We start from the raw sequence: 25,877 nt of genomic DNA, 5'->3' as shown, positions 1-25,877 counted from the left end.
TCATGCATTACCTTTTCAGATGTACACCTGAGATTATTTAATTCTACACCTTTAAAAATAAGCACACACCTAAAAATATAAAGTGTCAATATGGCAAACTGGGTGGAAGGTTGGAAGCACTTGTACTGTACAGGTGCTCTCAAATTGTCGCTCCCTGTTGAATAGAATACTCTTGATGGCAACAGCTAGGTGTTTTGCTGTCTAACATGTGAAATGGTGTAGAGATTCTACTTTAAACTTCCCAGATCAGATTATGGATGGTAAGCCAAGGACCTCTTCTCATATTACTTGGTATACACTTTAGATATTACAAGTGTACACATAGGGATTTAGTTTTCTCTCAATTTCTCATTTCCACCCCCATCGTTCAGCCCGGACACTGAGATCCAGCGCCGAGGGCCTTCTGGTGGTTCCCTCATTGCGAGAAGTGAGGTTACAGGGAACCAGACAGAGGGCCTTCTCGGTAGTGGCGCCTGCCCTGTGGAGCACCCTCCCTTCAGATGTGAAGGAAATAAGCAGCTATCTTCTCTTTAAAAGACAGCCCTGAAGGCAGCCCTGTTTAGGGAAGTTTTTAATATTTAATGCTGTGTTGTTTTTAACACTTGATTGGAAGCCGCCCAGAGTGGCTGGGGAAACTCAGCCAGATGGGTGGGGTATAAATAATAAATTATTATTATTATTATTATTATTATTATTATTATTATTATTATTATTATTATTTTCCAGTCTAACATTCAGTTCCTTATAGTTCCCCATTAGCCATATAATTTACTTTATTTATTTAGAAGTTCTCACAAAAATTCATCAGCATTTTAGTGTGAATTGATCCTAATATACACCTGCTTGTATGCTATTTTGCCCAGTATACACATTTTTGCAAAGCAGGGCCTAACACTTTTTCGGGTGTGCTATTTTCACTAATATGTGCATTTTTACCCAACCCTTTGCATTTCTGGACAATTTTCTTGGTTGGAGAAAAGCATTGCAAAATTCAGAGAAGTGCAAATTATGAAGGGTGGCTGCGTTTTTGTCTAGGTTTTGTTTTGGGAAGTACAAATTGCTTTTAAATGTAAACTGAATCAAATTTCTTCCCCTTCCCTCACAGGTATGGTACACAGGACTGGCTGCAGCTCCCTGTCACAGAGTGGCAAACCTGGGCAGAGTGATCCTCTTACTGCTATAGAGTCTGGTTTCTTTCCCAATAACCTCAGTCATTGGGTATCATCCAACACTGCCTTTGCTTGGGTCACACACAAGGCTGCAACTATGTTTGCTGAATGTGCCCCAATACAGAAAAGCATGTCAGCAAACACACAGCAGGAATGCATTAGATGGAAGGAAACACAACATCTCTCAGTCTTCTCCCAGCTATTCAAGACAAAATATTTTGCTTGGGTTAAGGAATGTCAGCTTTTCTATGTGTAAAAGGATGAACCCTTTCCTGTGAGCAGACATTTATCAGCATCAGCATATCCAAACCCAAAGAGCTGGGTCATCCCATTCCCTATTTAAAAAAGCAACGAGGGCTTGAGGAGGATGTGGTAGTGTATGAATGGGAATTGAGGAAGAAAATTAAAACCATCAACAGAGAAGTTCTCCCCTCCCTGCAAAGACAAAGCATTTTCTTCCCCTCAGAGCTAGACCAAGACTCTGTGGTGCTTGAGACAGAACATCCAAAGGTACCCTCTTACGTGTGAATTAACCACTGGAAAGGGCAATTGTGGAAGCCTTACAATGACAGTCATAGCAGAGTTTACTTGCACAGCTCTTGTTAATATCGCTGGGGCTCCCACTGGCAGACTTCCCAGTGGAGGGGGCTTTCTCCTTCTCACTGAACAGTATAATGGCCTTGATTCCAGGTGGCTCTGGTGTCTTTCTTTCATGGCTCCGACTGGAATCAAATTTCACTTCTTTTGCATTTAGAATGCACTCCTTTCCCTTGACCTACAGAAATCATCAGGACTTTTGTCAATTGTAAGGAATCATGGGCTCCCATGGGAAGCAAACTGAAGAGGAATTGGAGAACCCCTGCCAGGGAAGCTGGCCACTCCTCCAGGCAAGCTTAATTATTTATTTTTATCATTGCCTTAAGGGCTTTGGGGATAAGACACCAAGAGGAAAATTCTGGGGAAATCTAGACAGATATCTCCTGTGCTACCATGTGACACTTGTTTTGGTTTAGATCAGTACTGTACTAAATTTGCAAAAAAGGAGAGGAAAGTTGAGAGGGTTTGATACTCCCCTCCCTGAAGAGAAAGCTCTTGTTTCTGGGAAATGTTGGAAGGGCACACAGCACCTACTCAGAGGCTGATTGTCCCAGCAGAGGGGGCAAATGTTTTGAATCTAACACAGGCCTTCAGCAAGTAAAAAAGGAAACCAACTTATCTGTTGTTAAGAATGTTTTGTCATGGTCGATGGTATTTCCATGCTAGTAGGATATTTCTGCCTTTCTGCCTTTTTTGCAAAAATGGCTCTCCAGGGACAATAGAAATATATGCTGTTCACATGTCCTAGATGGCAAAGGTAGATGGGATGCTGCTTTCCTGTTTGTTTATTAAGTAAGGCTACATGCACAGGAATCTTGTGGCATTAAGTGCTGTGTGGTAACTGCTTCTCGGGTTGAGAGCCAGGCTCAGCCCCTCTGACATTGCAGGCGGCCTGGGGGAGGCTGTTTACCTGCTGGTGAGGTACAGAGCTGTGGATGAAACAAAATTTCAAAACTAGTTCAATCTCTGGCACATGTTCTAGTTGGAGTTCTGTTTTATAAACTGAAAATTTCCCCATCATATTTGCTATTCACATTTCATTGATGTCAGCATGTGATTTCTGACTGGTTTTGATGCCCTTCCCTGCAGCTCCCATGGAGCATTTTCTGGCTAAGTGATGAATTGATTAAATGAAATGGAGGAAATCAGCAGATATTTTATTCAATGCTGTTGCAAATCAGCTGTCGGATTCTGTCAAATATGAATGGATGCTGCATGTCAGGTGGTGGGGCTGCATCTCAATGCTATTGGTGACTAAATGTTATTCAGATGTTATCCCTAAAGTATTTGGAGTGGTACAGAAACCTCTTGGCCTGTTTCTCATTGCCCATCCTCCTTACCACCTCTAATTGTCTAAAACTCAGAATGGGGCCAGGGACTTACCCTAGACCCAAAAATACAGTAATAGGTTCTTTCTAGAGCTCCGGTAGGATAAAAATGCTGCAGGACTGCAAGGCTATAATTTGATTCTATATTTAAAAGCACCACCAGACTATGATCTCTAAACATCATGGTTGCTCTTCCAATAGTTCCTGTAGTCAGTCTTGTGGAAGGAAGCTCAGGCAACCCCGCGAGCCACCAATTTTTGCATTCATTGTAATTTTTATATTGGCAACAACTCTGTGAAGTGAGTCAGGCTGAGGGTTGGGAGGAGGGGATTTCAGTATTGCAGGGGGTCAAAGATAGTCTGTTAGTGTCAGTGTTTTTAAATTTTAGTATTTTTTATATAGCTTGTAACTCATCTTGTGACTGTTTGTAAATGGTATCTTAAAAAAATCTATTAACTATAATAAGTATTTCAAGTTCCCCCGGTACCGTGATGCCATATTTTTTTAGCTATACACCAATGAATTTTAAGTACACTCTTGAAAATGTAAACTATGGTTAAAGTATGATGAACAACTTGTGCTTATGAACACATGGGCAGCACACACTCATTTGGCTGGCAAAACAGGTCCCAGTTCCTGCTGCTGTGGGATCTAAGGGACATCAGAAGCTACTCATATTGAAGGCTTTATGAATTCCATGCTGGGGGTGAGGGTGCTCTGCACTGTCAGTCTAAATTCTGTGCTATAAAAAGATGGTATCTGTAACCTGCGTAGATTATGCAAGATAAGCAGATGTATAAGACTTCTTTGATTCTAGTCCTGAGAAGGAGTTGGAGAGCAACACAGAGCCCCACTCCTCTACTTTTGAGGAGGTAGAGCATTTCAGGTCTACTTGTTCTTCTTCTCTTACACTTATATTTCATCAGTATATGGGCTAGAAACTTGGCCCTTCTTAAATTGAAGTTGGACTACTCAATGAACTGAATTCCACACTTGGTGCCATGCTCTATTATTATTTTTCTGTGATCGCAGAGAATGGCAGCACAAACCCACCCCAGCCCCAGTTTTCCACTCACTCCAGCACTCTTCTTTTCCCTTCCGGCATGCGAGTTTAGATTTCTTTATCAATTTGCAGTGGGAAAACTACTATTTATGAGCACAGCAGCCCAAAGGAAAAAGACAAAAGAGACACACACATCTAACAAGTACAAGGTGTCCCGTATGTCTCTGTCTGAGTGTAATCAATCATTAGGTGATCCTCTGCTTTTTGCCTGAAGGGCTCCTCTTAACTTTCACCTGGCGTATAAAATGCTGAACAAGCTATTCCGGTCTTGCAAGGTGTGTAAGTGACCCTGTTCCATCACAACTTTGTTCCTGCAGGAACTGAGACACACCGGGGGTAGATATTATTGAGGCAGAAATTTGCAGTGCTTTGGAGCCAAGGTCCTCAGCACAAACAACAAATGCTGAATCCAAGATGGCAAAACCAGCTGAAGTTTTGGGTTGATCATCAGGTTCTGCCATCCTTCCATTTTAGGGAGGCAAATGATGGCATGTGGGCAGGGCGGCCTGGACACATGGTGCTAAATAAAAAACAATTTTAAAAAACCCAACAGTAAGAAGTATTGAGTTGAGTGTTAGATGGAGAAATAGAAAATTAGCTCCATCTCACCAGTCATAATGTGAAATATTTTCCTTCTCTCCTGAAGATCAAGTTCTCAGTATGAATGATTGCCTGTTTTTCCGGAGCCCTGTGAAATCCAAATCCAAGCATGTTTCAGGGGAGCCGCCAAAAAGTGGAAGCATCAAAGCAGAATTTCAGCTAGAATCTGCCTGGGTCCTGTTCATACTGTCATTCCTTCTCTTTTGAACAAATAGCTTTTGGATCTTTTTGTAGATCTTGATTATTTATTTATTTCATTTTCCAAGCTGCCCCAGGGTAGCTTGCATGACTAATTCTGTAAAATACAACACACAATAAAATATACAATTCCTAAAAACTGGGGGGGGGGGGGCACACTGAGAATATTTATGGGCAGCAAAATATTTCCAGTATTTCAGCAATAGCCCTGATGGTCACATGTGGCTTTCCACTCTCCATTATCTTCCAAAGGCCTGAATGATCAAGTATACCTTAAGCTGGCATTGAAAGATTACTTCGCAATCTTGCTCATTCACTAATTCATACATTAGAGACAGTGTAGTGCAGTTAGAGTGTCAGACTAGGCCCATGAAGACCAGACTGAAATCTGCACTCGGTCATGAAGCCTTGAGCCAGTCACTCTTGCCTCTCAGCCAAATCTACCTCACAGGGTTGTTGTGGAGATTAAATGAGGAGGGGAGAACCATGTGAGCCTCCTTGGGCTCCTGAGAGACAAAGGTGGGATATAAAAGCAGTCCACCGATTTAGAAAGCATGGCATAACCATACATAGCAGGATTAGACTTCAAGTCCCATGATGGCGTGCAACTGCAAGTAACGTGAAGACATATAACTGAAGACATATGGCCCCTTTTTCAGGACCAGGGTGAGAGGAATGCTTGGGAAATTCTGCTGGATATTGACAAAACAGATCTAGCTTTGCTAGCTCACACATTAACATTATGTAACATTATGTAAATACAGCTTTAGTTCGCTCCTTGTGGCAGCTATTCCTGCATGCTGAACCATCCACATGAAACAGATCAATTGCTGTGTATTTTGAATTGCTTTCCACTTTGCCTGAAACATTTTTTGATGAAATGTGGTGATAAAACAGCCTGATCCACATGGGGAGCTGCCCCACAATTTAGCTGACCTCTTTGAGGTAGCTATAATGTGTAAAGTAGGACCAATATAGAAAGGGAGGGGTGATTTTCACAAACATCTTGTCAGTGTTGAAAGGTCACACCTACTATTTGTGAAGCGTTACTCTAGATAGACTTCCTTTGTTCTCATTTACCTGATTCACATCCATTTCCTAGTATCATGTATGTGAACAGTCCTGGAAGCAGCATTCACTTTAAACAAGCTTTATTTGCCCTCAGCAATGTCAGCACTTAAAGTCCAAATCCGATTCATGAGCCTCACAATGTGATCCTATTCACAATAGGATTCCAAAATGGCTGAGGACATTGAAGGAGGAGGGTGTTTGAACTGGGAGAAAATTTCTGTGCAGTTTTATAACAACAGGGATGGCTTATTTGATAGAAAATACATTCTGTGTTGTAGGTTTGTTTTTTGTACATTTGTCATGATTCTGTTTTCATCCCCAAAATTGAAATAGGTGTGCATCTAGTGCAGCCCTTTTGCAAACTTGTCATTCGCTGCCTCTCTATCCCAAAACTACCTCTCAGTACAAAGGGCCCTTCAACAAAACTTAGCCACTTTTTGGAAATGGAGCAAGACCTCCCACCTTGGGGAATGGGTGGTGCTGTGGTCTAAACCACTGGGCCTCTTGGGCTGGCTGATCGGAAGGCTGGCAGTTCAAATCCGCATGACAGGGTGAGCCCCCATTGCTCTGCCCCAATTCCTGCCAACCTAGCAGTTCGAAAGCATGCCAGTGCAAGCAGATAAATAGGTACCGCTGTGGCAGGAAGGTAAACAGCGTTTCTGTGCGCTCTGGTTTCTGTCTCGGTGCTCCATTGCACCAGAAGCAGTCTAGTCCTGCTGGTCACATGATCTGGAAAGCTGTCTGTGGACAAACGCCGGCTCCCTTGGCCTGAAAGCAGAGATGAGCACCGCACCTCATAGTTACCTTTGACTGGACTTAACTGTCCAGGGGTCCTTTACCTTTACCTTTACCAACCAAATGATCAAGGGGATGGAGCAACTCTTTTTTTTAAAAAAAAGATATTTATTGAGATTTTACAAAAACATAACTTTACAAAATAGAAAAAAGTCACATAGAAAGAAAAAGATACAAAAAAGAAGACATAGAAAAATGCATAAAAGAGAAAAAAGAGGAATAAAAATACAAAATACAAAAACCAAATAGATAAAAAAGAATTAAAAAACAAATCCGTTTTTAGTAACTTTAAACTCATTAGCTTGTTTCCTTGGCCTCCTCACACCTCCCCTTTTTGTATTCCCATTTAAATAATCAAATCAGCAAATCCTTACCCTCTTTCGTTTATCTTAACTCTATATCTTAACATATTATAACTCTATATTTTCATCCATTATCAATTCATTTTTGCATAGTCTTATTAACTTTGTTGCTAATGCCACTTATTTTCAATCCAACATCATTTTAACATTCATTAATTTTACAGTGTTTCTGCAGATAGTCTTTAAATTTCTTCCAGTCTTCTTCCACCAACTCTTCTCCCAGGTCTTGGATTCTGCCAGTCATTTCCGCCAGTTCCATATAGTCCATCACCTTCATCTGCCACTCTTCCAGGGTGGGTAAATCTTGTGTCTTCCAATACTTTGCAATGAGTATTCCTGCTGCTGTTGTTGCATAGATGAAAAAAGTTCTATCCTTCTTTGGCACCAATTGGCCGACTATGCCCACGAGAAAGGCCTCTGGTTTCTTCAGAAAGGTATATTTAAATACCTTTTTCATTTCATTATAGATCATCTCCCAGAAAGCCTTAATCTTTGGGCACGTCCACCAAAGGTGAAAGAATGTACCTTCATTTTCTTTACATTTCCAACATTTATTATCAGGCAAATGATATATTTTTGCAAGCTTGACTGGTGTCATGTACCACCTGGAAATCATTTTCATAATATTCTCTCTTAAGGCATTACATGCCGTAAATTTCATACCGGTGGTCCACAACTGTTCCCAGTCAGCAAACATAATGTTGTGACCAATATCTTGTGCCCATTTGATCATAGCAGATTTAACCGTTTCATCCTGCGTATTCCATTTTAACAGCAAGTTATACATTCTTGAAAGTATCTTAGTTTTGGGATCTAACAGTTCTGTTTCCAATTTTGATTTTTCCACCTGGAAGCCAATTTTTTTATCCAAATTATAGGCCTCTCTTATTTGATAATAATGAAGCCAGTCTCGCACTTTATCTTTTAATTTCTCAAAACTCTGCAATTTCAATTTGTCTCCTTCTTGTTCCAATATTTCTAATCTCCAATGGATTCTGTATGTTCTTTCCTTCCACATCCAAATTTGTGATGGTGTTTAATTTTTGTCTTTTTTTCATCTGCCAGGCTAGCAGTTTCCCGTATTTATTAGCCGATTCAAATGTCTTTTGTCTCATCTGCTTAATTTTCCATTCTACTTCCTGATTTATCATTTTCATGTATTGTACTTGATATAACTTTATTTCTCTCAGAATCTCTTGAGACTTTGGTTTCGCCCTTAATTTCTTCTCTCCTTCTTTTATTTTTTCCAAGATTTTATTTTTTTTCTCATTTTGAATTCTCTTCTTTATTGCATTCTGTTGAATCAGAAACCCTCTCATGACCGCTTTGCTTGCGTCCCAGACTACTCTTTTTTCAACCGTGGTATTCAAATTTATCTCAAAATAATCTCTCAAGATTTTTTGGGCCTTCTTGGTAACCTCTTGGTCTCTAAATAAGGTGTCATTCATCCTGGGATGGAGCAACTCTTCTATGACCAAAGAAGCATTCTTAGTATAGAACAGGGGTCAGCAATCTAAGGCCCATGGGCCACAAGCAGCCCACAGGTGTCATTTAACTGGCCCACGAGCTGACCCTGAACCGAGCTGCCTGCTCGGTGAGTCCCCGCACGCTGCACTAAACCGGCGCTGTGCAGCACGGGGACCTGCTTCTGCGGTGCCAGGAATCACGTCTGCGCATGCGCAGATGCCGGAAATTGCGGGCACGCGCACTCACGCGCGCACACGACCCAGCCCACGGAGGAATCTCCACTGGAGTGAACCAGCCCAGGCAAGGTAAACCTTGCCGACCCCTGTTACAGAGAAAAGACAAGGAAGAGGTGACATGACCGTGGCTTATAAAATTATGCATGGTATGGAGAAAGTGGAGAGAGAGAAAAATTATCTCCCTCTCTCGCAACACACAAACTCATGGACATCCAATGAAGCTGAATGTTGGAAGATTCAGGAAAGATAAAAGAAAATTCTTCATGCAGCAGATAGTTAAACTATGGAATTTGCAGCAGGAAGCAATGATGATCACCAAGAGGGATGGCTTTAAATGGGACAAATTCAGGGAGGGTGTCTGTTCGTGACTATTGAGCGCAATGGCTGTGCTCTTCCTTATGTTTGGAGGCAGTCTGCTTCCCAACACCAGCTGATGTTTCTCTCATGTCCTACTTGCAGGCATCCCATAGGCTTTGGGGATGAAGTTGAATGAAATGGACACTGGGGGAGGGGAGAGAGGATTTTACCTGGTATACGCTTCTCTACCTGTCAGGCTGCTGTCCATGTCAATAATATTTGATTGGAAACATCTCTGCTCATGAAAAAAGCCCAGAAGGGGAGGTGACTTGTAGCTGTTCATGCATAGAATTAATGTGAGCTGGTCCTTGAGCAAAATGCTTTGTTATTATGAAGGGTGGACTGAAAGAATATTAGCCCCCTCAAACTGTTTTCAAAGAGGGACCCACTCCTTGCTAAGAAGGGGAATTTGGGAAGGCCTGTTTTCCTCTTGTCTGCCTGAGTAGGAAATGGTTAAACAAAGAAGCTTGAAAGCCTTTGGGATTCAGCCAATCCTACAACCAAGCCCTGTCGCTGCCACCTCTGTTGTCCACCTAGCTCTAGCAACACAAACAGCACAACTAAATCCTGCATTGCAGAAGGAAACAAGTGAATGAGGCGAGCTTCATTTTTAACAGTAAGAACAACAAAGGAGAGCAGGGCGGCAAGCCAGTGTCCCTGTATGACTCGCACTTCCCCAGCCCATTCCTGAATGACGTCTGCTAGCGCTTTCCTCCCCTCCCCTCCCCAGAGGCGTGAGCTGCCAAGCCCTCCTTCTCCGTATCAAAGAGGGGAGTTTTCCCAGCAGCATCCTCTGCTTCAGTTTCCAGTCAGTTTACAAGCTTAGAATCCCTTTGTCTCCATGTTTAAAAGAAGCGAAGGAAAAGTTTGAGCAAGAGCAGAGTGTGGCATGATTCATCTACAATTTGCCAACTTTGAGTAGCAACAGAGAGGATAGCTATTATTCATTAAACATGAAAGCTCCAGTAAGGGAGGGTGTCAGGAGAGGCAACTCAAAGGATGCAAACTTGGAAGAAATACCCTTTCAAATAAAGGGGACTTAATTCTAAAGCAAGCATTTAGGACTGAGCTGCCCTGTTGTTTTTAGAGGACTATGGAGGGTGGTGTTACTTGTTCTTTGGAAAGCACGTTTTTAATGCCTTTACCAAGCAAAGCCCTGGTTTGTTGGTTATTCCAGAGGTTACTACAAAATGGGAGGAAGGGCGGGTCAGAAGCAGCTCAACAGTGAGGCAGCAGCTCACCTCTCCTCCAGCTGCAGCTTGGGTGTGGCTACAGGTGGCAGAATGAGAGGCGGGCAGATCCAGCCCATGGAGTATAACCCACCAGGAAGTTCTCCCAGACGCTTGAAATTAAAGGGAGTTCCTATGCCAGGCCATGGCTGTGCTTGCACAGTTCCTGACTGTTTTGAAGGGTCTTTCATGGAAGAACTTCCTGGTGGGTTGTGCTCCATGTTGTGGGAGGCACCAAACTGCCTTTGGTCATCATTGTATTCTGCAAAATCATTAACCCGCACAACTACAAGTGGGTAACCAGCAGCCACTGGTCATATGAACTGAAAAGCAGTGCCAACTCTTAAATAAGGAGAGCAGGTGGGGGACCCAGAAACGGCTGGCTGTTGCCATTGACTTCCTTGCACTCTGACTCGCAGCTCCCTTGATAAGAGCAAAAGTGGAAACAATAAGCCCCAGTCATGGTTGGTGTTGGAAAGGAGGCCAGTTTACTCATTGTGGCCAATGAATTGCCAAGTTGATTTTCCCCCTCCTTGTGAAAATTTGTTGAAGAAAAGAGGTGACTATATTTTTGAGACTATTATTGACAGTTTTTGTTCTGTGAAACACCAGGGTACACTTTGCTTTAAGCACTAACCACTCTACTCCCTGTGTTGGTTGCTCTTGGGTGCCCCGTTTCTGCTTATGGATTCTGATCAATGTGTCCCTCTTTCCTTTTCATTCTTTTAATTTCTAGGCCACCTTTTAACAGATTGGGTCTCAGTATAGCTTGCGATACCAGAAGGTTCGCTGCAGAGAAACCATAGAAATGTAGACAGTACCGCCGAAAGACAGTACTTACAATATAGAGAGCACCAAAATACCCCACGTCTCCACATCACTGCAAAACAAACAACCAAATAGCAACAACACCCACATGCTCCTTTTCCTAGAAGGGACTGTTCTGCTGGCTATAAGTGGAGGAAGCTGAAACAATGCCTGGAAACAGGGCATGGGTTAAGGAGGGAGCAGGAGGGAGCAGAGATAGTGAAGAAAGGAGGGCAGCAGGTCACAGTTACACTTCTGTGTTTATTAAGGACAGGCTCGGCTGAACTACCTGTTACAGAAGCAACAAGAGCTGCACTGTAAGTTTTTAGGTTTACCGTTTTTCTCATTAACTTGTCCCAGACTTCAGTCCTGGGAGCCTGAACATCAGCCAGTTTCTCTTCCCTCTCCTTCCAACAAAGCTATTGGAAATAGACCAACCAGTCACTAACCTGTGTGGGTCCGTAGGTGAGCCTTCAGATGGGACGACTTGCCGTAAACCTTTTCGCATCCCGCATAGTGGCATTTATGCTTCTTCTGAGGTAATTCAGGCTCAGTCCGACATCTTCCTCGCCTGCTTCTTTGCCTGGGGTTTGGCTGACTCGGTGCCCCCAAGCTGGTAGGTGTGGTTGCTCTGCCTCCTTCATGTTTGCCGGCCAGCAAGACACTTTCTTCCCCAAACTCTTTGTGGGAAAGAGAAGCCCCCCCTCTGTCAACACTCTCAAGATTCTCCCCCTGAGGCGAGGAAAGCTTTGGTGGAACATGCTGGTTTAGGTCAGCTAAAATGCTGGCCACAGCATATACAGAGGACCCACCTCCATTGTCTCTCCCAACCTCTTTCACTTCGGGTTTCTCAGCTCTGTTTGAGATGATGCGGGGGGCAGCTCTCCCAACCGGCTGAGGGGCCGGTTCCCTCATGGGGCTGTGGATTACAGCACAGCTGGACATGGAGACAAGGCACTCGGCAGCAAAGTAGGCGGCTGTTGCCATTTTTCACGCCTCCTGAGGTGTATAAATCAACTGCAATTTTTCCTTTTGTGTTAACCTTCAAGAAACCCACATACACGCTCCTGGAGATTTCCTTTTTGTAGAAAATGAGATAGCTGGCTCCACAGCTCCCTGAAAAGTACTTTCTTTGTATGGGTCACACCCAGTTTCTCTCTTCTGAAGAGGAAAGGCATCCAGGGAAAACACCAAGCAAAACAAACCCCGTCCGGAACAGCTTTTTGTCTGAAACAAAATTAATGAAGGTTGTCCACAATAACAAGCCTGCAGTTCCTCCAGTCTCCCGGGTGCATTCTGACGGCAGGACTGAGCTGGTCCGTTATTACTCCTTGGATTGCTTCAGACCCTCATAGGGGTGTGGCTTTGCCAAACATCTGGCTGTGATGTCACATAGAAGCTGTATCCTGAGCTGATCAGGTTAGCAGCAAGTTGAGACTTCAGCTGCTGCTGAAGCAGCTGCTCCTGCTGCAGCCGCCGGAGAGCCAGCGGAGAGAACAGAGCAGCAGCAATGCAGAGCGAGCAATGTGGCTGTGAACTTGAGTTTGGACAGAGCCTAAGAGCAAGTTAAACGAAAGGAAGGAGCTGATTGGCTTGGGATTAGCCAATCAAAATAAAAAGATCCACATTTGCACTTCTCTGTGGGCTAATGCATCCCCCCCCCCCCCCGTATGACCCAACAGAAGGCAAGAAATTCAAGATTACTCTTAGGCTTCTCTTATGCAAGACAAAATATCTCCTTGCAGAAAGAGGTTGCCTTTTCCTCTGGCAAAACAGTACATGTGCAGTTGAAAAGCTTTCTTGTGTGTGCACATGCTGTCATGCGCAAAGTGACTAATGATGTAAGTAACTTGTGCTGCGGTCATTAACCTCTTATTTGTTTTCAGGCACATTCCTTCTGCAGAGCCTTCACAACTTGAGGGCACAATACAGTAAAGTGTTTACTAGGGAAGGGCAATTTAACAAGCCTTGAATTCTCTCAGGCACCTTGGACCCAGTACTTGAAATACAAAGGTGACGCTAGTAATGCCAACCCAGGAATGTTTCATAGAGTTGTGAAAAACAAATGAACCCACTGCAAACGTTGGTGGAACAGAACAGGCACAAACAATGTGTTTTTAGTTAACTGCAGTTCCACGCTTTAATCCTTTTTTAAAAGGCAACTTGCTGGTGACTTCGGTCATCATCAGCAAACTGTCATTACTTTAATGTAAAGAGCTCTGCAATCTGTCACTGTCAGCAACTGCCAAGCGCCAAGCTGGATGGCTGCATATTCTTGTGACCAATGTCACAATTAGGTGAGCACATACTGTTTTGATGAAAAGTCTAGAAGTTTCACCCTTTAGATTTGTCTCAGATATCACTTTAAAGAAAATTCAGCCATAACTCTAAAAATAAGCGGTGGGCCCCTGATTTAGCCCCAAAGTGGGCTTTCTAGGGGAAAGTGTTGTGGCAAAGGCAAAATGGCCTAGACCCATACTTCCTAGGTGAGGGAGAAATGGGAGTGTGGACAAACCCTTGATTTTTGTGATGGAAGCATAATTAGAAATTGCACACAGATTGCATACTCTAGAAGGCAGCTCCCTGAATACAGTGTGTGGCTTGTTGTAGACAATCTTTCTGGCCTATGCACTCAAATGTCATCTTAGAAAAGCTAAAGGTTGCACAGAAATGGACACATGCTCAACTGTATAGGTTCCTTCTACAACAGCATGGGCATCTTACTCATAGACTTTAATGGCGCAGGGCGCCAGTGTCTGGTAAGGAGAGTCAGGGAACTGACTCCATTCCCCGCTCTGGGGCAGCCTGCTCCTCACCTCTCAGCCACCCATTGGAGTGCACTGCCTCCAGCTCAGGGAAGCCCCTTTGTGTCCCCTCCCGCCAGGGCTGCCTGGGTGCCTGATGGGCGTGATTGGGGGCAGGCGGGCACCCCTCTCTGGCTGTGTCGCTGCCTGCGCGCCTCCCTGCGGAGTCTGTGAATGGAGCAGGGAAGCGCCCTGTGCGATCCTGGCACCAAGCTAGGATGGCACAGTCGACAAGCCACCTGATCTGCTTGCTGGCCCTCCTGTGGTGCAGACTTCCCCAGATGGGGGCAAGTAAGGGTCACCAGGCACTTAGAGGGAGGCTTTGCAGGAGGCCATCTGGGCTGTGATCCGCGCGCCTTTTACTTACGTGCAGCGCTGAGCACGCGTCGGACCACGCAATGTAAACGAGCCAGACTGAACGCTCACCCCCCCCACTTAAAAAAGGTTGACAACTCTGGAAAACGGGGGGGGGGGGGCAGGCAGGCGACATAAAGGTATTTGCACCACGGCACCGGATATGCTTAAGACAACAGTGTGCCAGTTCAGGAGAGAATGCCACGTTGGTCACATGGGCCACTCTGGGGGGACTCCATTCAGTAATGGACAGCACTGGATTCATGGTGGTGCTGCAGTTCTGCCGCACAAGGCACTGAACCGAGGGGGTGCAGAATTGAGAAGACTGAGAGAAGGCAAATTCTGGCCTCATGCAGAACACCATACTACCACAGATTACCAAACTCTGCTCCTGATGATGTTGTGCTTGGAGGTGGGATTCTGGCCTTCTGCATACTTGTTAAAAAGCTACATGGAACTTACTTTCAAACCACTTTTAAAAAACTTTTAAAAAGCTAAGCTGCTGGGCATCCCAGGCTGAAATTACTCAGAGACTGAAGTATTTGGTGATGGGATGGTGTGTTCCGCTGCCTCAAGATGCAGCTATTTATTATACATACATCTGCTACCTTTTTAGAAGCTGTGAAACAAGAATATTCATATTTCCTGAATCTAAGCTCTGGAACCATGCTTTTGGGTTCTGTTAAACTCATTTTATGCTGTTGGTATTGGCCCTCAGCCTCCCACCCAGAATCCTGCTCACTTTTTATATTTTAATATCCCACCCCTTTGTACTCAACGAAAATTGCGTATGCCACCAAATGTGCAGAAATGTGTTTTAATTTGAAATTCTAAGGAAGAATAGAAGAGCCAGATTTGACAGAAGCAAATTGATTGACCCAGTTTACGTTGTGTTGTTATGTTATTTGATCAGATTTTATCCATATTGGACCTGATTTTTCAACCTGGCGTTTACTAGCCAATGTGTACAGGAAATTCCTTGTCTGTACACAAAGGGTGTGTTACCCTTCTGTAATGTTGATTGTTTTACTTTTAGTATTTAATACCTGCCCCACAAACCCTCCAGGTTGGAGTGAACACAACTGAAGGCTATCTGTGTATTGATTTAGAGTTTCATTGTGAAGGCTGGGGGAAATGTTCCTGCCCAGTTGAGCTCCCATCTACCCAAATCAACATCTACAAACGCACCTCTTTCAATTTCATTCCCTCCTTCTTTTGCTGTCTTGAGGTTATGGGAGTTGTAGTCCCAAACTTCTGGAAGGCACCAGGTTGGCTGCTGTAAACAATACCAAGCTAAGATGGACCATTGGTCTGACTCAGTATGAGGCAGCATAACAAAAGCACTGGTCAGGAGACCCTGGGCAGGCTCCCATCCAGTAACTGGGTTCTGGGAGTTGAAGGCAGTTAGCTTCCTGTGTTTGTCTATCTGGGTTTTAAAATACAGCATTGTGCTCTGGCTGTTCTAGAGGATTCACCTGACCCACCCTCCCCCCTTCTTTTTTAAACCTTCTGGTGGTTGCCCTTTCGTGGCTAAAAATCATTGACTAGAAACGAGTGTGTTGGTTGTGCTCAGTCCAGCAGGTGCCACCTAATTGCATGTGTTCATTTCGCAGCTGCCATGTGGGCCCAATGGCCAGCTGAGGAGGAGGAGGAGGAAAGTTCATCTGAACCCTGGCATGGGCAACAGCCTTCTCAAACAATAGCACCATTGTTCTTGAGCAGGGTCGGTGAACGCCCAGGGGCAATGCTCAGAGATTAACACTTTTAAATTATTCCATGCTGTACAAATGCTGAACAAAGCTCCTCAAACCCATAATAACATAATGTCATGTGTGTGTTTGTTTTTCTTCAAAGTTGAAAAATTGTAAATACACACACACACACACACACACACACACACACACACGAAATAGATGGCCTTTGAGAACAAATGGGATTCCATTCCTCCTTGCAACAAAAGTGCCCACTCTCATGATTTCATTTCTGTTACACAAAGATAGAGAATTAAGTTGCAGCTGCAATGCTCCCAGATGTAACTATGCTCATTAATGTGAGTTATTCTTTTTTTCTTTGACTTTCCTCCCGCTTCGTACGCTTGTTTTGCTTTATGTTCTAGCCTGATCAGGCATGAGAGCTTGAGTTATAATAAGGATGTTGTGTTCATTTTCAGAGATGGAAGTTTTAATCACTTGTTGCAGTTCTCGTTAGCGCCCACCACTCCCAGCGGGGTTCCACTAGCCAGACCTCATGAACACATGCTTTATAATGCAGCTGAATTTGATAGATTAAAAACTTGCAGCCAAAGCTTTTTAAGGCTGTAGATGCTGTGTATATTTCTACTTGCAGTAGCTATCTAAGGTCCCACTACACTGTCTGCTCAGATTAGAACACCATAATATTTAATGCTATATGGAAATATTTTATTAATTGCATAGGGGTTTATTGATTACATAGGGAGCACTGGCACCAGGTGTGGTCATCTTACAGTGCTCTAGCTGATGTGGCTTGGCAATCTCTTTTATGAAGCCCCGTGCTTCATGCAGTGCCCTAATTGTGTCCCTGGCACGGTTCCCAGATTATTCTCTGGAAAGACCCAGCCCTGGCTGCCATATTTTGATGACATTATTCTATGTGGCTCAATGCAAGGTGGGCAAAAGGTTCTCCCCTCAGATGTAATTGAAGTTCCACTGTCTGAACTGCACAGAGCTTGGCACTGTGTCTAGCACATTCCACTCGTCTCTTCTCTTCCCCAGAAGTCGCAGGGATGTTGCTCGGCCCCTGGAACTCCCTGCCCAGGGTATTGCCTTTCTGTGCTGGTGTCTCAAAATTGCTGGGAGGTTCACAAAACAAGCTTTTCTGCAGTTAATCAGAACCTTTATTATTTGTTTGTTTGTTTGTTTGTTTGTTTGTTTCGTGTATATACATAATTGTTTAGAAGCTTTTGTTCAAGTGGGGTTGTAGCTGTTATTGAATTTTTTTGTGTATTTTTTTTTAGATCCTATTATGATTTAATGTAGAAATTGTTCAGTCTGCTTGTGTTCTTTCTGATGTGTTTTATATTTATTGTTTATGACTATTTTTCTTAGATTTGTAATCATGTAATTTTTTCCATGTTGTAAGCCACCTTGAACATGTTTTTAACCCTGAAAAGGCGGCATACAAATGAAATGGTTTGTTTATTTATTCGTAACAGCTGCAATGTGTCCTTCCTTGGTGCCGAGGGCAAACACCAGGTGGGACCTGGGACTGGGCACAGACAAAACCCACTTCACTGGCCCAACTCTTGCCGCTGCTGCCACTGGCTGGGTGTGGGGCACAAGGGGTTCGTGGGGCCACACTGTGCCATACTGCCTGCCTGCGCAGGGGTGAGCCTGGCTGGCTGATGCCACCCTTGGCGGGTGCATCCCACCAACGCTGCCATTCAGCAAGGCGGCTGGGGGTGTGGCAGCAAGACCCCCAGTGGCAGGCAGGGTGAGGATCCCTGCGAGTGGGCACCTGGCTTCTGCCCCCCTCAAAATCATGTGCCCGGGGCTATGACCCCCCTGGTTCTGCCCCTGATTTATAAGCAGAATGTGTCATTCTTTCTGGCTTCTATTGTTGCCTTTCTCTCTGCACACCAGCTCTGCATTTCTTCACTGTTTCTTGATGCCTTTTACTGTTTTATTACTGCGTGGCTTCATCTCATTTTTAAACGGAGGCGTCCTGACAGATACAGCTGCCTGTTTGCAAGGCCCCTCCTACCTTGCGACATGGTGTGCATTCCGGGGCCCTATTGCCCCTCAGAGGTGGGCCTTATTATCCTCATCCCCGTGGCCTGGTGGCCCTGGACACAGTGGCAAAGCAAGGTCAGGGGGCACCCGGTGCGGAAAATTTCTTATCACCCCCCTCCACATTGAAATTATGATTTTTTGCCTGCAAAAATATTTTGACTTTATTTCATATTGGGAGGGGGGAGCCAGAGTTGTTGAGTTTTCTGGGGGGAGCCAAAGTCTGCCTGCACCCTACAGCTGAGGAGGAGCCAGCAGGCAGACCGTTTTGGCCATGGGAAGCCTACGTACGCCAAAGGCACAGCATCTCTCACAGACGCTGAGTGCTGCACAGCATTTTGCCACCCCCCTCGGAGGTGACACCTGGGGCGGCCAGCACCCACCACAGCCACCTTGCTCCACCCCTGCCTGAGCAGTCTGGGATATGCAGGCAGATCTTGGTTTGAGAAAGCAGGCTTGGAAGTGCATCACAGAGGGCTGAATAATGATTTTTCACCAGCACATCCTTGCCATCCAATTCATTGCTGAGGAAGCTGGTGGAGAAAACAGTAGCGGCATTGCAGCTTTTCGGCTCAGAGAATGGGTGGATGTGGATGGCACTGAGTGGGCTTGGGGAAAGGGGTGGGGAATCTCCTCATCTCTCTTCCTGCATGAAACACAACTGGCCACTAGCTAATAACTAGAGAAAAGATGCACTTATCCCTGTTGTTCTGAAGCAGCTTCAAATAATGAATATACCATTCCATTCAGCAGAGAAACCAGCAATGGGTGTTAGATATTTGCAAATATATACCCAGGCTCAAGAGCAGTCTGCAGGAGCAACCATGACAGAAAACAAAGGCCCTGGAACTGGCTCCGATGTGATCCTTAACCAGTAAACTCCTCAACGGCTACTGTGAACTGGGACACAAAGAAGACCCAGGGCGCTCATGGCATCCTCCCCCTCCCTCCTCCAATCCTGGCCAAACACCCCCACAACCATCTGCATAGCCCTGGCATAAGCTTCAATATACAAAGTCCCCATTGTATTCCACATGCAAGTAATACCTATGTATATTTCAACAGACGTACTGTACTGTGGTAAGTCAATGGGGCAATTACAGGCAGTGTGCGCAGAGCAGATCAAAGGGGATGGTTGGGTTTCTTTCCTCATGTCTGAAAGAATTGGATTTTGCCCACTTAAAATATTTCAGGACACTGCAACGTTTCACTGCTCATTAGCATTTTCCATGCTTCATCTGACGGGGTTTCAAATTTTATATATATATATATATTATTTTTTCAGTTGCCTTACAGTGGGACAGAAACCAGCCTTTTGTTTTACTTTGATTGTACTTAATTTCATTTTATTTATTTACTTAGATGACTTGCTCCCTCAATCCCCAGGACTTAGGGCTTTACGAAAACAGACACATAAAATACCAAGAAAGAAAGAAAGAAAGAAAGAAAGAAAGAAAGAAAGAAAGAAAGAAAGAAATGTAAAATGTAAGCCGGTTAAAAGCTTAACTCCCTATATGAAAAGTAAGTCCAAATAGAAAGTCTTGCCAAAGGGTTGGAGCTTCTTGGCACATGTCTGAGGAGGGGAAAGGAGTCCCACAGCCTTCAAGAACACCAATGGACCCTGATCGTCCATAATGAGTGCCGGGCAGTTGGACAAATCAACCATATTATAAGAAATTACAGTGTGGCAGGAATATGTCACTGCCCAGTGGAGAGCACTTGCCCAAGCTCTCGGTTTCCAGAATCTGCAGGCAGTACTGGACATCAATTTGTGGGATCAGAAGCAAGCAGCAGCATCCAGGGTGAGCATGGATCAACTTCCAGAGGGAACAGTCTGAGGTCAATAAGGCCAGAGGCAAATAACACAGTCAAAGGGCAGCAAGATGCCAAGTTCCAAAGGCAGAAACCAAAAGTTTGATGGTGCAGAGGCAGGTAGCATAATCAAAGGCAGCATGACAAGGGGAAAGAGCAATATCTTACCCACTGCAAGGTTTTGGGTGACACAAATTGCTCAGATTGAGGAAACTTTATACAGTCTGGTGAGCAGGGATTGGACAGTAGAGTCAGGTGACTGAGGGGTCAGGCAGACAAGAAGGTCTGCTCTGCAGTTTGGAAAGGGTCCTTGAATCATCAAGCTCAATCTGCAAAATGTGTGGATGATACAAGGAGGAGATGTTGCCGGCAGTCAAGTAAGGGAAGTTGGCTGCTGGAAACAGACTCTTGGGCATGTGTGCATATGGGCATTTGTGTTCACACACAGGCACTACAGAATGTACAGAACTGTCCCAGTGATTACTGATGAAAAGTGATATGACATTTAGGTACATTTATTTAAAAAATAACAAGTGAGACATACATTTTCATGAGGGATTCTTATTTTTTGCATATCAGTCTGGATCCCAGCTGACATAAGAGAGCCAGGCTGACTTGCTCTTCTTTATTCTTGCTGCAAATGATATTATTATCCCCAGTTTGAGAATTGGCTTAATTGCACAATTCCATGTACAAGAAGTTACCACACAGCTACTTTTGTATCATGCACTCTGGTAGGAAGCGTGTGTGTGTGTGTCTTTCTATGAAAGGACGAAGACAGAATAACAAAACGTTAGTGCTCAGAATGGCAGGATTAGACAATGCATCGCTACCATTTTTAATTCTGTTTTAATAGCTCAGTACACGAAGGCCATTGTCTAGGCCCAGCCCCTCTGCGTTTCTTCAGCAGAGAGAGACAGTGAATAGAGGCAATTATTTTGGGTTCTGGCTTTGTTCCACACAGTTAGCAATTCATAAGTCTTCACTTTCGTTCTAAAATTTACTCTTGGCTGAAATGCAAATGTACAGTACAAGTTATGCTTTCTCATGCACTGCACTTTTTCCACAAAATGGGCTGTAACACAGTCTCATATTTGCTCTTCTGGTCTAACTTCAATAAATTCATTGGCAGTTGAGATTTCAGAGGCATGTTTGCCAGAGACACCAACACACACACACACACACGTATGGCGCGTCCATCTCCAACGTACGTGTGAGCTGTGTCCTGCACACTGGAACAAGGCTGCCTGGAGCAATGCTTATAACACTGGTTTGGTCTCTGCAGAATTTTTCAGGAAAGCTATTATAGCTTTCAATTCCAAATGCAAAACATTTTTTAATATCATCTAGGGCCGTGCTAAATCCTAGCAAGAACTGGACTTGAGAAATGCTTCCAACAAGGTGGGAAAAGTCAGGCTGACAGAACCATTCTGCGCTTCTCCTCTGTACTGTCTCTCACTGCCTGATGACAAACTCAGTCCCGGGTTTCGGTTTCTGCCCAACTGTTCAATGTATGAATCGGGCCCAACAAGGGCAAAGGCACAACAGGTGGATTGCATGGCTTCCTACAAGGTGCGTCCTCTTGCCTCTTCCTTTTGAAGAGTCGGGTACAGGGGTGCCAACTTGAACAAAATATTGGGGGGGGCAGGTAAACCTCACCCCACATAATCAATCACGAGACACGGCGCATAAACACCATTTGAATGGCAATTCCCTGTCAACTTGGGGGGCAGGATCCTCAGATATTTTTATGGGGGGGGGCCTCAGCCCCTAGCAGTAGGCTCCTGTGATCAGGTGGGCACAAGCCTTAAGGTGGCAAAGAGGATGCATTTATGCTATATGGGAAAGCAAACGGGTACTCTGGCGAGTGGGCGAGGCCTGTAAAGTTTGTTTGAGCTGGCACTGGCAACTCCATGTCCTTGGTGATGGAGGTGCCTGCCCAATATCCGACTTACTCTCAGATGCCTCCCCCAGAAGAGGCGCCTTATGGACAGGAATGGCAGGAGGGTCCAGTGACAGCAGCTTTTTCTGAGGTGCCTGGCTAGAGGTGCCTGGCCTGATAATCATGGGGTGGGCACCACTCTGACAACCTTCCTGAGCCTTCCTCAGGATCCAGCTCTTGACCCACTTGACCCCTGGCCCCCTTCAACACTTCTTGAGGCCCCAATTCCACCTCACGTATTCTGCTTGGGCCTTCCCATGGACCATCTATCTCCTATTCCCTGATCTCTTCCCCCACTTCTTTGGAATAGGACCGTCCCCTCCATGGTATCTCCATGGGACTCAGGGCATCCTCCTCCTTCAACCTCGGAGAAATCATAGTAATTGTGAGGTAGATGACTAAACTCTAAAGGGTCATTATTCTGTAAAGTCTCTGAAACAACCACTGATTTGAAGTGGACTCCCTCCAGCATTTGGGGGGGGGGGGTTTGAAGACAGCCATAAGTGTGGAAGAAGCTGGATGGCTGAGTCAGGCCTGAGACTGCCATTTGCCTCCTTGTTGTCTGCCTTTTTCTGGGTGTGATACAGGCATGGGCAGGATCCACATTAAGGTCATCCAAGAGAGTTTCCCTCACCCACCCACCTCCCTGACATTTGGGCCAGACCACAGGCTTCAAGTTCAAAAGCAGTTTGCTGAGACTTGCTTGCCAAAGACTGCAAAGCTAACAGAGGTTGCTCCCACACGCTCCTGTGGCAGGCCTGCAAGTCCTAGTCAGCAGGGGAAAATTGTAATGGGGCTTATGAGAAAAAGGAGTGGAGGACAACCTGGTAGGATTTATTTGCAGGCACCGTCCCATGTGAGCTAAGCAGAGGCAGGCAAAGAGCTACTTAAGCACCTCCCCCCGCCCCCAGCAGGAGCAGCAGCAGAAGCTGGTTCAGAGCCTGCCTTCTGAGGAGTAGCCACAGCCCATTGGTAAAGCAGCCATTTCTCATGCAGGGTTCAGGTTCAATCTCTAGCATCAAAAGGATCAGTTAGCAGGTGATGAGGAAGACCTGCCTCTGGCTGGGGCTCCAGAGAGCTGCTGCCCTCAAGAGCACTACTGTGACAGGTGGACCAGTTTCCTAGGTGTGTTGCAAACCTCCCTCCCTCTGGCCTGGCTTAGGCAGAGGTGTAATATGAAGCTACGGGTGTGAAGCTCAGAGTGTGCCTGCTCTTGCCATGTGCAGAAGTCTGGCTGATCCATTAGATGGCTTTGAGTCTCTCTTTCTTTCCGGGGGTGTGTGTGTGTGTGTGTGTGTGTGTGTGAATGTTGCAATTGAGAAAGGCTGGGCAGAGTTATGGGGGAAATGTCACCAGCTGCAAAAAACAAAAAAAACCAGAGATGTTTTTCTGTTCTTGTGGTTACCATACAGAGTTAGGCAATATTTCATTTCCCAGCAGAAGTGCTTGACACCTCTTAAGCCTAGTAAGTGTCAACACTACAAGAGGAGAGTGTATGTCAGGAATCCTGAGCAAACCCAAGTGGTTAAATTTCTTTCCCCCTCTTCTTAAGGTTAATTGATTTTAGACTTTCACAGAGGCTGGGGTTAGCAGGGTTAGGGGAGGAGGATATCTGCTAGGTGGGAACTACGAGATAGTGAGTGGCACGTCCTCAGTACTGAAGGGCCGTGCAGTTGTGTTCTGGGAAGAAGCTCTGCAAAACAGTCACATCTGCTGATTCCAAGCGCAATAGGATCAAGTTTCCCTGTACCCACCACACTACTGAAATGAGCGGGGAGCTCTGCAAGAACTTGGAGGAGCTTGCTCAAGGAAGCTTGTGGTCAGAACTGGAGGGCTTCTTTCCTCCAGAAACAGACAGAGTGACATCCGGATCATCTTCTAGGACAGCTAGAAAGATGCAGCTTGGCACAGGTTGCTTTGCAGATGAAAAAAAAAAGCCAAATGCCACCCAAGAGAAATAGACCCAACAGATGTTTTAATAATGAGCACAGAATCCAGAGTGGGGATCCTATTTTTAAAAAATAAAAAATAGATAATTATTACATTTAAATCCTGCCTTTCCTCCAAGAAGTTCAAGGAAGCATCTGTAAATGGACCATGGTCTTCTCCCCACAACCACCACTCTCACAACATACTTGTGAGGTAGATCAGGCTGAAAGAATGTGAGTGGTCCTTGGGACTTCAACGTGGCCAACACTCTAACCTCCATACCACACTGGCTATGACTAAATGCAAATCATACTCTTCAGCATGCCATATGAGAGAACTGGCCTGACCACCAATACCCCTTCCTGCTCTAATATTGCAGTTTCTGAAGTTTCTCCCATCTGCCGAATGCTCTGCACAGCTAGAACAGTCAAAGTGGTGTTTTCTTCTGTAGATCAAAGATATACTATGGAAAAAAAATAACTGCCCTACTGTCTGTTATCAGTCGTCCAAAATGACCTTGGGCAGCATGCGAAATGACAGACTCTGCATTGCATTTCAGCATTCATGCATGGACTTGTTACATGTATGCTCATTGCAGGTGAGAAGCATCCGTCCTCTCAACTCAACTGAACTATTCTAAAATCCGCAGACTTTTTGCAGAGGGAGAGGCTAAACCTTGAGGAATGCAGGTCTGGCAATTCCAACCATTTAACAACAGGGCATCTCTAAAATTTGGAACTCTGATTTAGCAGGGATAAAGGGCAAAAAATAGGAGTTGCCCTTGGGTTGGAGCTAGTGCAATATTGTAGTTGCTTTGCTGTTTCCCCCTTAAAGGTCATCACATGTCTCAAAGTTAGCCATGGCCTGAGGGGGTGACTTCCAGGTCTGCATGCTAGAGTGCTTTTATGGCCTGACAGCACAGGCTGCAGTATAGAGGAGAATCATAGAGGTGGAAGGGACCATGAGGGTCATCTAGTCCAACCCCCTACAATGTAAGAATATTTTGTCCAACCTGGGGTTTGAACCCATGACCCTAAGATTAAAAGTCTCATGCTCTACCAACTGAGCGATCCCAGCTTCAGCATAGTGGTGGCCCCATGTGCCTTCTGAAGTCTCCAGAATATCCCTGTCTCTTAGGCAGCGCACTGGCTCTTCCTGGCCTGCTGTTCAGGTTCAGCCTTGCCTAGACTTGGGGCCTGTGGTCTCCTTGGAGGAGGAGCAAGAAGAGCAGTTTTCCAAGCTGCCAGTGACCCTGAAGAGTTGTTGGATCAAGGTGTCCCTTCCCCAGGGCTGGAGGTTTTTGGGTGGCCTGCCTAGGTTAGGCCTGCCTACCTGCCTAGGTTTTTGGGTGGCTTTCAGACCTACCCACCCACATTTCCCACAGGGCCGCAGGAGCAGAAGAGACAGCCAGGGCTGTTGCTGAACTGCACACGACGTTACTCAGGAGGAGGGGAAAGCAAAATAATCCTGCCGCCTTCTCCTGTCTTCCTGTTTCTTCTGCACACTGCAGGAAAGGTTCACCAAGCCCTGGGAAGGAATCCTGAGTGGGGGAGAGTGACCCACCAGCAGCTCCTGCTTCACGGGACGTCTGTGCTTCCACTCATTTATTCATTCTTTCCCTGACCACTTGACTAAGTTATGCTTCTTCTTCAGTTTTCTATGAGATTCTCTGGGCTAATTGTCCCTGCTCAGAATTGTGCTGCAGGCACCTTTGACTAGGCAATTAATTAACAGGTTAAAGTGCACTTGCCACCCCACCCACCGCCAAGCTCTGCCCGCAGGTGAGCTGCGAAATTCACCTCCATTCTCCCATTCTGCAAGTCAATTATTCCTACCTCTTTTCCCATTTAGCCACTTACTGACCCATGAAAGGTTCTTATCTGCTCCACTTGCCAGAGAGCCATTGATTGGCAAGCAACTGGGACAAGGCATGTCTCAGCATAATGAGCCATCTTTGTCCTTGAGCAGTTTAGGCAGCCCCTGACCCCAG

General features: G+C 45.2%; 1 protein-coding gene across 1 annotated transcript in view; it reads right to left on the bottom strand.

The window, feature by feature from the left end:
• The window catches only part of KLF13 (KLF transcription factor 13), a 41,004-nt gene extending 28,029 nt beyond the window's left edge, over positions 1-12,975 (bottom strand). The window contains exon 1 of the mRNA XM_083587028.1: positions 11,729-12,975. Coding sequence (XP_083443154.1) covers positions 11,729-12,266 — 538 coding nt within the window. The 5' untranslated portion in view covers positions 12,267-12,975. The remainder of the gene's footprint in view (positions 1-11,728) is intronic.
• Positions 12,976-25,877: the final 12,902 nt, after the last annotated feature.

This window comes from Podarcis filfolensis, assembly GCF_964270895.1.
Source record: "Podarcis filfolensis genome assembly, chromosome: 14".
Classification (NCBI taxonomy): Eukaryota; Metazoa; Chordata; class Lepidosauria; order Squamata; family Lacertidae; genus Podarcis; species Podarcis filfolensis.
This window is presented reverse-complemented; position numbering and strand designations above follow the sequence as displayed.